At 36.7% G+C, this 13,420-nt stretch overlaps 1 protein-coding gene across 9 annotated transcripts; it reads left to right on the top strand.

Annotated features, from left to right (window-relative positions):
- The first annotated feature begins 348 nt into the window (after positions 1 to 348).
- Positions 349 to 13,230, top strand: LOC149012581 (CDT1-like protein b). 9 transcript variants are annotated; one of them, XM_089159409.1, is made up of 11 exons: positions 349 to 451; positions 572 to 715; positions 929 to 999; positions 2,896 to 3,147; positions 3,249 to 3,368; positions 4,676 to 4,901; positions 5,549 to 6,172; positions 10,557 to 10,764; positions 10,868 to 10,958; positions 11,210 to 11,277; positions 12,413 to 12,890. In XM_089159409.1, exons 4-10 carry the CDS (start codon positions 2,921 to 2,923, stop codon positions 11,265 to 11,267), a joined length of 1,554 nt encoding a protein of 517 aa, XP_089015535.1. In that variant the 5' UTR covers positions 349 to 451; positions 572 to 715; positions 929 to 999; positions 2,896 to 2,920; the 3' UTR covers positions 11,268 to 11,277; positions 12,413 to 12,890. The 9 variants fall into 9 exon arrangements, with proteins under 9 accessions (XP_089015535.1, XP_089015534.1, XP_089015538.1 ...); XM_089159408.1 differs by having other exon boundaries at positions 910 to 999; XM_089159412.1 differs by lacking the exons at positions 929 to 999; positions 12,413 to 12,890 and adding an exon at positions 12,970 to 13,230.
- The last annotated feature ends 190 nt before the right edge of the window (positions 13,231 to 13,420 follow it).

Here is a 13,420-nt window from a genome sequence, read left to right as displayed (position 1 = left end):
TTCTTCTCTCGCTTTCTTCTTCACTGTTTCGTTCCTTGCCCTTCGCTGTCTACTGGTTCTTGCTACGTCCATGTCCCGTTTCAACGATAGGGGTAGTTAATATTTTAGATCTATACATTTGTTGTTACTTCCTCAGCATTTTTATCCTCTCTTGTCCCCCGGCGTGTTCTCATCTTTGTGACTCTGTCCTCGATTCTTCGTGGCGTGCTCTCGCTGTTTGGTTTCTTGGGTTAATATCTTTCGGTTGGTCGGTTGGTTCGGTTCGGTCGGTCGGTCCGCGTTCCACGCGTCTCGGTCAATGGACGGTCGGTGGTGCGGTTCGATTTTTACCAAATTGCCCCTTGCTTCTATGGTTCTCTATCCGCCAAAACTTCAATTTCAAAGTTTAAACCCTAACGTCACGTCCAATCCCGGAAACCTCTCGGCCTTTGTCGACTCCTAATCCAAGCTTGTAAGTTTATCCTCTCTCTCTCTGTCTCTCTTTATCGGTCTCTTTGGTTTTTTTTTTTTGGCCAAGGTCTCTTTGGTTCTTAAACAACGATAACCAAGCTCACTCCGTAATTTCTGTCAGTTGCAGAGCTTCTTCAGCTGATCTGACTTCAGATTTTCTCAAGATTTTGCCGTCGTTGTTTTCTCCCTATTTAGTCATTCCATCGACTCGTTTAGCTGCAAAATCTTGGCGGTTCTAGTCTTAACTGAAGTCTAAATCGAAAAGGTTAATCAGATGGAATCCCTTTGCCTTTTTCTTTTTTTTTCGGTTTGGGGGTGGCTATAAAGCATGAATTCCCCTATTGTGCGTAATTGCTTTGAGTTCCATGTGATATTACATCTGTCGTTTACAATGTTGTATGATGTCATTATGTAGGTACTAACTGTACTCTTAATTCTGTTGCCTTTTGATCTAAGTAGATGATGTCTTCTTTACTAGGGAGCCTTCTCTGTGATTGTTGGCACTCCTGAACCCAAGCTGAGAATCCCTCAGTCTTCTTCTTAGCATTGGTAAATTTGATTATCTGTTGCTTCTTGGCTTCTTGCGAATCTTCGGAATGTAAACTCTGCGATACCCAGATGCATCCGCAGCTGAGTAATTTACCTTTTGTTTTTGTGTATTTGTGGCTATCCAACAAATATTTGCTCCGACTCATACAGCAATTCATAATTATTGTGGTAATGGTATATGTTCAAAGTCGCTTGGTAGCTCCAAAGGCAAATCCCAGGGAATGAAAAAATTTCCCCAATAAATTTAGTAATTAAATGTGGCGTTACATCAATATAATACCTGTTTGGAACTGAAGAAGAACCTTCAATAGAAAGCCATTTTACATCAAAGATTGGAATAAGTCTCTAAAACAATAGAGGTCCCGTTGGTATGATGAATTTCGTGATGGTATATGTTCAAAATAACTTGGTAGCTCCAAAAGAAAATGCAAGGGAATGAAAAACGTTCCCAAAAAAATTTGGTAAAAAGAAATGTTGGTTACTGTCTTTCATCCTTTTTTTAAAATTTTTATTTATTTATTTTCTTTTTATAAATAATATCAGACCTTTTCTCTAGTGTGTAGCCTGTTCTCCTTAGGATGCTTGCTTAGGTGTTTCCCTTTTCCTCTCTGTTCTTCTGTATCCACTGCATTTCTCAATTTATTTTCTTTATCTTTTAAATCTTCCTAAACAAACTGGATGTCAGACTTATCCGGCCATCATTGTTCAATTATCAAGCATCAGGCTTGGTGGATTGACAATGGAACTAAATAATACAAGAAAGAAAATAAAGTGCTAGTGCACAAGGCTTCCACTATTGTAGGGTGTGGGAGGGGCTAACTTATGTAGCCTTGCCCATACTTTTGCAGGAGAGGCTGTTTCCAAGTTTTGGACCTCCCAACAAATCATTTACAATGTTGCAACTTAACCGCTGCGCGCAGGCTCACCCACTAAAATAAGTAATACAAGATTAGCATTGTATGTTCTATATCATTGTTACTCAGCACTGAGTTGTCTTGTTGACCAATGGGAGTTTTCACCCATCAGAGATATTGAAGTTCAGTTGCCCAAAATTTTTGAGTGGTTAGAATTCCTACTCCTAATAAGTGGTTGAATGGATTTGGTATGGTTTCTTCAACCTAGTCCTCCAAGTGATTTGAACTGCATGCTGGGGAGAGAGATTGCATGTTCAATAGAAACAGTTAATAGGATGGAAGAGTAGAGAGATAGACTTGAAGAGAATGCAAGGGAGGGACTAAGAAAAAAAGAACGTGTGGGGGGGGGGGGGGGGACTAAGTAGAAATGCTCTTGAGAGAGTATGGAGAAATGAGATTTAAGGGAGATTGTTCTTTCATGTGGGTTCTCTTTTTATTAATTTTCGTACAATGCAGTGAGGGAGTGGAAGAGAGTAAAATTTTATTTTATGAGGGTCTGCAATTGTCAAAATGTTAGGGGTTGAACTTCCTAGTCTATAGCCATGGCCAAGTCCAGAAGGTCTTTGATGCAGCCAAGTGCATTCAGCAAACTGATGGTTCAGGGGTTTATAACAGTTAACCATTACACCATGGATATTGTTACAATAACAATGTTAACTAGGAGCAGATGACTATGCTGGCTGTCTGACCATCCTGGTCATTTTAGTCAATATCAGCCAGGATTATACTCTGCTCGATCAAGGTTCAGCTCCTTTGTTTTGCTTTGCCTTCAAGTTTCCACTGTAAAAGATTGATTATTCCCAACCCCATCCCTTGAGTGATTAAAGTCTTGTAGATATAAGGGGCATAAGGACCAATCTAGAAGAAAAATTACGAGAGCAGCATGGTTTGCGAGAGTAATACAGCTGCATCACTTGCACACAAGTATTTTCTCATGTTTTTGGTTCTTCAATGAGTTGATTAGGTTTTTGTGCTACTCCAGCTTTTCTGTGCTATCACTATAAAGCATGGAACAGAAAAGAAGTGAAGAAAATATGCAACATGTCCTGGATTTGAAGTGTAAAAGTACTCTTCCTGTTGGAGATAAGTCCAGCACCTCATCTGCTTCCCCTATGCAAGACTGTAAAACCTTTGAAAGCCAGGGAAATGTCATTTTATCTCAGACACCTGCAAAAGCAATTGAACCTTCAAGGAGAGATCAAATGAAAGATGAAGCTCTTGATGTTTTTGACAGGTTGGCACTCCTAACTTCAAAGGGAAAATTTCCATCCTCTTATAATGTTAAGAGTGTCTCCGAAATCTGTGGTTACTATAGTTGTCTTCCTCTGCTACTAGGTGCAAGACCTTGATAGATCTCCTTGATCGTATGGACAGTTCAGTGAGGTTGCTCCAACTGCGTAAAAAGTTGCCAACTTTTCGAAATATTTGTACTCAAGTGGAGGTTCTAACAAAAAGGTACTTGGAAATTTCTAGATGTGCTCTTTCTAGAGAGTATGTTCTTTAGTCATCTCTATTTCCTTTTTTAGTAAAACCAATGATTTTGTAACTATGATTAACCAATTATGATGAATCTAGTTTATTTGTATTTTGTAGTTTCATAATTTCATTGACATAGTTACCCCTCCTTTCTATTTGTTTGTTATTTTATCTCTGTGTCTATTAGTTTGCTCAGTAGAAATTGATGGAAAGGACACATAATTGCACATGATCTGCCAATCATCCATGGTAGTTCCTATCAACAGGTCAAATGATTTTTGAGTCTATGGTCTACCTCATTCATTGATCAAGATTTTGGAATGGATTACATCTTTTCTGGCTCATATTTCAAATTATTAATGTAATGTCACATTGTCACCATTTCCTGACCCATTAACTCTCCAACTACTTTCCCATACCCCCTTCCCTTTTCTATGATATTGGACTTTTAAGGGGCCATTGCTTGTGAAATAAAAGTCATACTGCCAGACCAATCTTGAAAATGGTCACTTTGGGCAGATTAACATCAAAGGTAGGACTGTCTCCAAACTCACCCCTCTCATGATTGCATTGGAGGGTGTGCATAATTGCATATTACGAGCCAATTATCTATGTTAATTCCTACTAATTGTCTCCAGACACACCTCTCTATTATCTTGCTGAAGTAGAATTACTGGAGTGGATGCATAATTGCGTGTGACGAGCCAATCATCCATGAGAGTTGCTTCAAACAGGTTGAAGATGTTTTGAGCAAAATTAACCCATTGATCAAGACTTTGAAGGGGCATACATCTTTGGTGGCACATATTTCAAATTATTCATGTGGCCATTTTTCCGACCTCTTTGCTCCCTAACCACTATCCCTCTCCCTACACTGCTTCCGCCAACTCCTCCCCCCCCCCCCCCCAAAAAAAAAAAAAAAAAAAAAAAAAAAGAAAAATAGAAAGTAGATTCTCAAGGGAATATTTCTTGGTGAAATGGTAAAAGGTCATGCTGCCATGTCAAACGCTTGGTTTAAGTGTTGAGAGTGGCTACTTTGGTTTGAAGATGACAAAGATAGGATTGTTTCCAAACTCATCCCTCCTAAGACTCTACATAGGTGGAACCTACGCAGGTCAATGGCCCTTTGTGGAAGTAGATTTTAAGATTCTTTGAATTGTCTGTTTTTCTATCTTCCTTCTTTTTCCGATGTGTATGCCTATTCATTGTCCATTGCAGAAGGTGCAATGCATCGAACATTGGATTTAGAAATCTTATGTGACATTATTATTTTTTAATTCTTTCAGGAAATTCTCATACTGCCATCTTGGACAGATAAAATACATACTTCCTGAAGCAGTTCAGGTTGAGAAGATTCTAATTCATGATGAGGAAACCCTTTGTATGAAGCCAGATGTGAAAATTTCTCTAATATTTGATGCCTTACCAGCTCATTCAGACCAGACAGCATCTAAAGTATTGCGGCAAGTTTTTCGTGATAGGCTTTTAGATTTCTATGATACTCATCCTAAGGTATTATTCTGAGTCAGATTCAACGTTCTCCATATAGATTGCAAGTTTAAATATGATTCAATCTGATTGAGTCATATGGTTGAAATTTTGAAGCACTCTCTTTTGGATGCCTTCCAAAAGTTAGTAGAATCTCAGAGCAGAAAGCTGTTTGGGACTACACTTCACATTGAAATTTGTGAGCAGATCTGTCCATTAGTCATGTTGTTTTATCTTCTCTAATATAACTTCTCTCAGAAGGAAAAGGAGAAGGAAATGTATGTCTACTTGACCCAAAAATAGTCTGGAATTAAAACCATTCCCTGATTTTTGTAGAGGTGCACTCTCTATGATACTTACAAGGACTTCCACATATGCTCTGTATTTTTGGGCCTTTGTAGGTTTGGTATTTGTTCTTTGGTTTGATAACCTGGTAGAGTAACAGAAATCTGAAAATGTCAGGTTGGTTGGACAGTCAATGTTAATTGATTAGGCTTGTTGATGACCTAGATAATCTTCTAGGTGGGATCCATATAATTGTTGTACTTAAGCCACACTTCTCATAAATTTTGTGTTGCCTGGGCTAATGGTGCCTGGATGGCAGCTGATCATCCTTAGTTAGAAAACTTAGTTGGACTTAAAAATCATGTTTTGATTATGTTGGGATGCAGGAATGTGATATCCCAGAGGCCACATTACCAGAGCCATTTAAGGAAACTGCTATTAGACTTCCAGAGTCATTGCCTGTGGGTTCACCTAAGATATCTCCTCCAACCTCCATTGAGCTTGAAGTGCTGTCGGGCTCATCACATCTATGTAAATCTTTTGGAAAGCACTTCTCTAAGAAGATTATCATCCCAGAAGCAGAAAAGACTCAAATCTTATCCTCTCCAGTGCCTCAGTTGTCACTAAACTCTTGTAGTGAAAATCCATATTCTGGAAGCTTGCAGGAAAATAATTCCGACGTTAGTAAAAGCCCTGTTGTGAAGCTTGTCTCAACTACAGATAACTTGATGGTAGAGACACCTGCACAGCAAACGCCAAAGAGAGTTATTCTTGTTTCTGATGACAAGGTAGTCACTAGCACCAGTAGGGCTAGGACATCAAGCCAATCAATGACAAAGAGGTCCTTAAACTTCTTGAATTTGAATGAAGATGCCAGTGGTTCAAATGTTATCTTGGAGGAGTCAAAGACGCATGGGGTTATTGATAATTTCTGCTATCAGAGTTCAGCAACAAAGGGGATTCATATTAATGAAGATGTGGTTAGATCTCCCTCTGCACTTCCAAAAAAGGTACCTCAATTGCATTTTGCTTTTCTTTTTTTTCTTTTTCCTTTTTTAATCTTTCCAGTCAGTGCCAACAAGGGTTGGGTAGAATTGCCTTTCATATTTTATTTTATTTTTGGATTAATAAATAAATTCATTAACTAAGGCTCTCTTTGGTATATTAAATTTATAATTATTCAACATATAAGCATAAATAGATGTGTTTGTTATGATTTATGACCCGATTTCTCATTAAAATAAATTGATTTAAACATAAATTCATAAATAGATCAAGAGCTGTTTATGATTTATTGTCATAAACCTATTTATTTTTGTTTATGTGGATACCATTAATGAACATGTGCATAATTACTACTTAAACAGGGTTAAAATGGTAAAGTTACAAAAAAGTTAAAACAAAACATTACTTTTCTCTCTTTCCAACCTCCACCTTGCTTACATCTCCACATAAGAAAATTTTAGGGATATCAAAACTAATCTAAACTAATAAAAGTGAATCAAAATCAAAACCAAAGCTGATGTCATACTTACTATTACAAAAGTGTAAACACAAGAGAAATGGCTACATTTCTATTTCCTTAAAAGTCCTTGATCATTTAATTTGCATAGAATAATAAATAGTATCCAAAACTATAACTTTATTTCACAATATAATAATAATCAATATTAATTGCACCCCCCCCCATTTTCAATAATACATAATTACTGATAATCATTTCTTTCTGTGTTATTTTTTCATTTCTTATCATTTTGCTTAATTTGACTAATTGATTATTCTTTCCCCTCCTCTCAGTTATAGGATATAAGATAAATTATTGAACATTATAATGGAAGACAAAAAATAAATATCCAATTCTTTCACCAAAATTAGAATATCAATAAACACTAAAAAGCCCTCTTATTAAACTAATCTGATACCATAACAATTCCAATACAACTTTATAAGTGCAAAACTTTAACTTTATTCAGCTAATTCTAATATAACAATACTTTAAAATTATAGTTCATAATAAAAAGAACATGTCAAGATCACCTAATATGTACATTGAAATATATGAAATTTTGTAATTGAAGGATTTGGATAATTATTCAACTCATTAAAAATATATAGTCTAATTTAGTTCATATTGTTATCAAATTAGAATTAGAAATTTACCTAAGATTTTCTTCTTATAGGTTAGTATTATTTCAATTGTCTCCAGTATATCAAACTTATTCTTCAAAAAAAGAAAAATTGAAAACCATTGTGTTAAAATATAACTAAATACATAGAATAACCAGAGACAATAGCAACAAACATTCTAATTATCCATGCCAATTTTCTATGATTATTTATTGTCCTCAATTATGTATGATGTATTTCTAAATAAAAAGGGGAAAATTTTTGAGACAATTGGCAAAAAGCATGAACACCCCAAAAATATATCAAATTGGCGCAGACATCCTATAAAATGTTTCTTAAATTTTCACAATGGTACACTTCGTTAGCAAATTCTCTTAGGGTCTGTTTGGCTACATGAATCCGGTGATTTCAAATATCTTGAGATTTTAAATCTATAGAGTCATAATTCATAAAATTAACTGTTTGGTTAACTGAATTTGTGGAAATTTCATTATGAAAAACTATTTGGTCGACGTGATTTTGTCAATGTGCTAATGTTTAGTGCTTTTAAAGATTTCACCCCATATCCATAAATCTACAGATTCACGTTTTTAGTGTAAAAAGATGGATCTCTAGATTTCATGAATCTAGGGATTTGCACAACAAAACAGGTATAAATCTCGCATTCATGAATCTAGAGATTTGAAATCTTTGGATTCATGTAACCAAGCAAGCCTTTAAGTCATAGTTAGATGATTTCAATTCCTACATTACTCTTACTCTCTTGTGACTTTACAATGTTGCCCCAAAAAAATTGGATCCTAAATTACATCTTATTTTCTTCCTCCATGAATTCCTTCTTCCTCGATTTGCCATTTTATATTATAAGGTATAGAATAATACAACTTAGGGTATACACCAATTATCTTGGGGGTGTTATTGAAATTTTCCCAACAAAAAAAATCATGTATAATGTATGAACAAAGTAGTTCTAAATCATCAAGAAAAGAGAAAAAAAGAAATGAAGTACTCTTAAAATGCCTCATGTGATTAGCATTTTTAATAAAACATCACAATTTTAAATATTTCTTTGTGTTCACTTAATTCACTTGTATTCACTTCTTCACATTATATGGTTTTTGAAATATTATTTGCTTTTATAATTCATCCAATAACCTTAAAACTAATGGTCACCTACGAGTATTACTTGGGATGGGTTTATTTGGTTGAGGGCTAGCCCAACCTAATTTGACAAGTTTACCAAATGTCTATATTCTATAGATAGAGTATTATGAGATCTATTAGTAATTTTATACATAAATATGAAAACTAATTAATTACCAATTTTTTTTGTAGAGATTAATTACCATGCCATATATGTGAGATATATTATTCCCTTCCTTTGTTTGATATTTTTTCTATACCCTCATATATAGATACTCATGCATTTGCATTTAGAAGTTTACTAGTACATATAAATAAGGTAAGCTAAAACCAACCCCTTCACTTGGGGTGGGGGACCCTAAAACCAACCCAAAACCAACTTGACGATATATAATATATTATTTACCTAGCCATACCAAACCCATTTCTTTTTATATCTTATATTATATCCAGTAGTAACCAAACCATTGTTGTTTATTTTACATAACCTATTACCATCGTTGATTATTCATGAGTAGGTCATAAACATAAATATAAACTATGCCAAAGAGAGCCTAAAGGAAAGAAGGGAGGAAGGGGAAAGAAATATAGTAAAGAAGCAAAGCACAGAGCCCAGCCAAAAGCCAACAAAAGGCACCAAGCTGAACAGCAAAGCTTAAAGGGGCAAGCAGCGAAAATTACCCATTAGTTGGTTGCCAGAAAGTGTACTAGCACCAGATTCTGAATGACAAAGAAAAGGAGAGTAAAGGAGCCATTGCAGAAGTAGAAGCTATGGTGATTACTCAGTTTAGTCAATATTTGGATTTTGAATCTGCCGCACCACTTCAACAAAAGAAACCTGTTTGAGTTCAACAATCCAACTTCTATGCGTACGTGTCATGGCTTCTAGGTGCATCAAGGGGCTTGGCTCAAAGTGTATGGTGATTCCAACAAGGTATTGGCCAGGTGACCTAGCAACACCAGCCAGTGAGCCAACAAAGTGCAAGAAAGGCAGCTCCATGTTTGAGAGATTGAGATGCCTGGGGAATGCCTTGAAAACCATGCTTCTAAGAGATTTGGATAAAAAGTAGGACATGTGTGGTGAGCCTGTGCCAAAGGGTGAGACTACATGTTTTTGGCTTGAATCTACAAGCCCAAGTCTTAAAAACATCATTAACTGACTTAGATCCCTTGGAAAACCAATGACTACTCTTTTTGGCATAGGGTTGCAAATGCCAAAGAACTTACATTTCAAATTCACACTTGGAGGTCATACTTTGAGAAATTTTTAGAAAAAGCTTAGCAGGCACCAATGTGTTGTATACGTCTACTTAGTCTAATTGATCTACAATAGCCTAAATTCTTATATGTAAATTAAAAAGGGATCCGGTACAGCATAATTGTTATTGTTAGGAACCCATGTATTGAACAGAAGAAATACTACTAGGATTCAATTACTGGACTAATATCTGAATTAGTTTAATAAGAATTACAGCAGGAAACTAAAGATAGACCTGGTTTTGATGGTGCTAGTCACCCCCTATACCTCATGGTGGCCTCAGCCAAAGGCTGCCCAAACCTTACATAAAAACATCTGATGACCTCTCCTTGCAATCCTCCTCAATTTATAACCCACCATGTGTTAGTTATGGTGACTCTCCCCACTCTCTTTCTTCCACTTGTGGCCATCCCAGGGCCCTAACATTACTGGCCCATTGAAATTCACCTTGTCCTCAAGGTGAAGGGAAGTCAGTAGTTTAGTCTTCACATGTTTACCACAAAACCATGCCAGTTCTGCGACCAGTCCACACGGAATTGTCTGAAAAAAATGTAGGCATAATGGAGTTCAACTCATGATTCGAACTCGGAACTGAATGGTCTGTTGCATACCCTTTGTTCAAGGATTTCTTCCCATATTCCTTGCTGTATATAATAATCTCAGCAGGCCACAACTGTTTGATCCTGGAAATCCAGTTTAGCATTCATTTTATACTGTGATGGGAAAAATGTGTTTGGATTCTTTGGAATCAATTGATTTGATGCTTGATCATCCAGGTTGGTGATTCTTTTTTTTCAGATGAAGCCATCTATTTTATAGTCTACTAGTTTTCTTACCCACTTATCTCAGATACCTCATGTTTACAGGAAGAGGAAGAGGAAGATGAAGACCAAGTAGTTGAGGGTGGTGAGATGAGTTCAAAAAGTTCGGTAAAGTGCCGGCAGATGCTTGTTTCCTTGCCAGATTTGTTTGATCTAGTCCATATTATATTTCAGTCTGCAAGCCATCCTTTCATCACGAAACAAGAGCTTGTGCACAAAATTATATGGAATAACTGTGATATTACTGACAGAAGTATGTACAGATACCATTTGCCATCATCAATGATGCCTCACACCACCCCCTGCCGTTTTTGCCATTACAGTTTTTGCTTATTAAATGTTATTTTTTGTTGTAGGAGAGGTTGAAGAACAGCTTGAGCTTTTGGAAGAGCTAGTTCCAGATTGGATTTGCAAGAAGTTGGTACCTAGTGGGGATATCTTCTATAGGTGAGTATTCAATTATCTCTAATTAAAAATAAAAAACCTGAGAAGCATGAACAGAGAACAAGATGTTTTAGCTTGCTTTTTACAGATTGTTCTACTTGTTCATATTTGTTTGTTCACTGCTTCCTCAATTTCCTTGATTGCAAACCAGCAATTTGGCTGGTTACTGAAATAATAATATTGCTCTTGTTGTTGTTGAACTCAGTGCTTGGGTGGTGTTTATACTGATTTCTTTCATACTTTGGATTTTGCAGCATCAAGAAAGTGTCTGATCTGGTGTCCATTCGTGAAAGGCTTGTTGAAGCACTTTAGTTAGGCTCAGGTATTTGATCTTAGCAATATTTTCCTCTAAATGTGATACATGAAATACAAAAGTTAATAATAAATAGATCCCAAATACAGACAACACTTGTTTTGTAAGCGGTGCCTTCAGGAAATGAACTATGCTGTTTGACTGTTCAGACCTCAGATTGTCCAAGTGAAGCCTGATTTGGCTTGTTGACTTTTGTCTTGAGCTCCAGTGGATTCTTTTTGACCCTTCAAACTTCATTGTGCAACCACCAGACCATGGCCTGTGCTCTTGCTGAATGAAGGCTATAATTATTAATGAAATAAATTAGCTTGAATGCAGACATGGTAGGAAGTATATTAGAGGGCCTGGGTCCCCAGTGTTCATTGTTTGGAGAGTGATACCATTTTGAAGGCGAAATGGTAGACCATACAAACGGAGAGTGGTGACAAAGGATCTGTATAGCATAGGCCTTGCTTGTATGGCATCAGAACTGATTGGCAAGAACCAAGTAGCCCCCCCTTTAGTTGGGACAAGGCTTATTGTTGTTGTTGTTCATTGTTTGGATCATTAGGCTGAAATGTGGACCATACAAACAGTTGACTCTTTACCATGGCCTTCTTGAAAGAGTTTTGGATAGTTGTTGTGGCCTTGGAGCCCCTGTGCGAAGGTGCTTGGGCAAGTTTGTCTTGCATGTGACTTGTAGTGGCACAGTTGTGCATTATGCTGTTTCTAACTCAGCTCATTTTTGAGCGCCCCACTTGCCATGAGCCAAAGTGTGCTTCTTTATGCATATTTTACACTGGTGGGCTCACGACTTGATTAAAAGTTTGGCTATATCTAGGCATCAAATACTTTACCAAAAAAAGAAGGCATCAATGTAGCATATATTTTCATGTTGCCTTCTCTCTGAAGCATGTCATACTGAATGAGAGATTTGGACTTTGGGCCTAATCAGTCTGTGTGTGTCTGCTGTGCTACTTTGAGTATCTTCCAGATTGGCTCTGCTACTAACCGTAGATGGTCCAATATGGCATTGGCTTCACAATTGGATATCAATCGACTCATATGAAGAGTACCAAATTTTAATCAGTTGCCTTACTGTGTGAACAGGCTAAAGAAAGATCAAAAGATAAGTTTGCTAAAAAATTTCCTTTTTTGGGAGCAGATCTTCGATTTGGCCTCATACGCAAGCCCATTCGTCATTCTTTGGGACGATAAAACAGATCATGGTCCTTCAGATCAATGTACTCCAATGGGCTATGGGTCCAAGATGCCAATTGACTTACTTGACTGAAACCTCCAGCAACTGTTGGCTTTCATTGTCATGGGAGTAAAAGAACCACCAACAAGTGCAGCTGGGAGTTCTGGAGTTACCAAGATAGTGTTACTCTTTAGGTTGGCTTCAAGACTTTCAAATATGTGTGTGGAACTTGCAAAGAGTAGCATCAAAATGTACTTAACATTGAGTAGCTTTTAACTCTTGATTATTACCAATGAGGGGACAATGGGACATCTAATGCATGTAGCTGTGTTAGCTGTTCCAGTTATTTCTTTAATTTCTGAGTTAAATGATTTTGGTCCTCTGCATATTGCAGCACCATAATTGTGTTCTTTGCCCTGCTTGTCTTCTTTGGTTGTTCTAATTGCAATTACGGTTTTGAGCTTATTAAATTAGTAGTATTCACTTTTCTTAACTGCTATCTATTAATTTCACATGGGCAGGTGAATTTTACCATGTGGCGACAAAGGAGCATCTGAAATTACTCTCCAGTCCTCTTGAAAAAGGAAAATCTCATATATGTTACTTCAAATATGCAAGTTCTCATATGAACTTTTGCGGACAATTTCGTTTGTGGCTACAGTAATCTTGAAAAGATTTTTGAAGTCTACTGTAGAGGAATTCAGTTTCAAAGCGAACCAGGATTTGAATCTTTCTAAAAGTTAGGACCATTTTATTTTCAACATGATTTTTATTGGGGTAAAGCCTGATACAAGTTGATGTCCGTCAACGCAGAGCTGTTCTAGTGGTTGAAACCAACACCTCTTAGAGTTTGTGGGTTCAACTCTCGCGGAGGCATATTAATATCTCCACCCCTTGGCTTTATAAAACCCCTTTGTTGTATGAAAAGAAAAAAAAAACTGATACAAATAGATGTCCCAAATCTAGGCATAT

Source organism: Hakea prostrata, chromosome 6, assembly GCF_041222555.1.
Source record: "Hakea prostrata isolate BN-2017 chromosome 6, UWA_Hpros_2, whole genome shotgun sequence".
Taxonomy (NCBI): domain Eukaryota; kingdom Viridiplantae; phylum Streptophyta; class Magnoliopsida; order Proteales; family Proteaceae; genus Hakea; species Hakea prostrata.
This window is presented reverse-complemented; position numbering and strand designations above follow the sequence as displayed.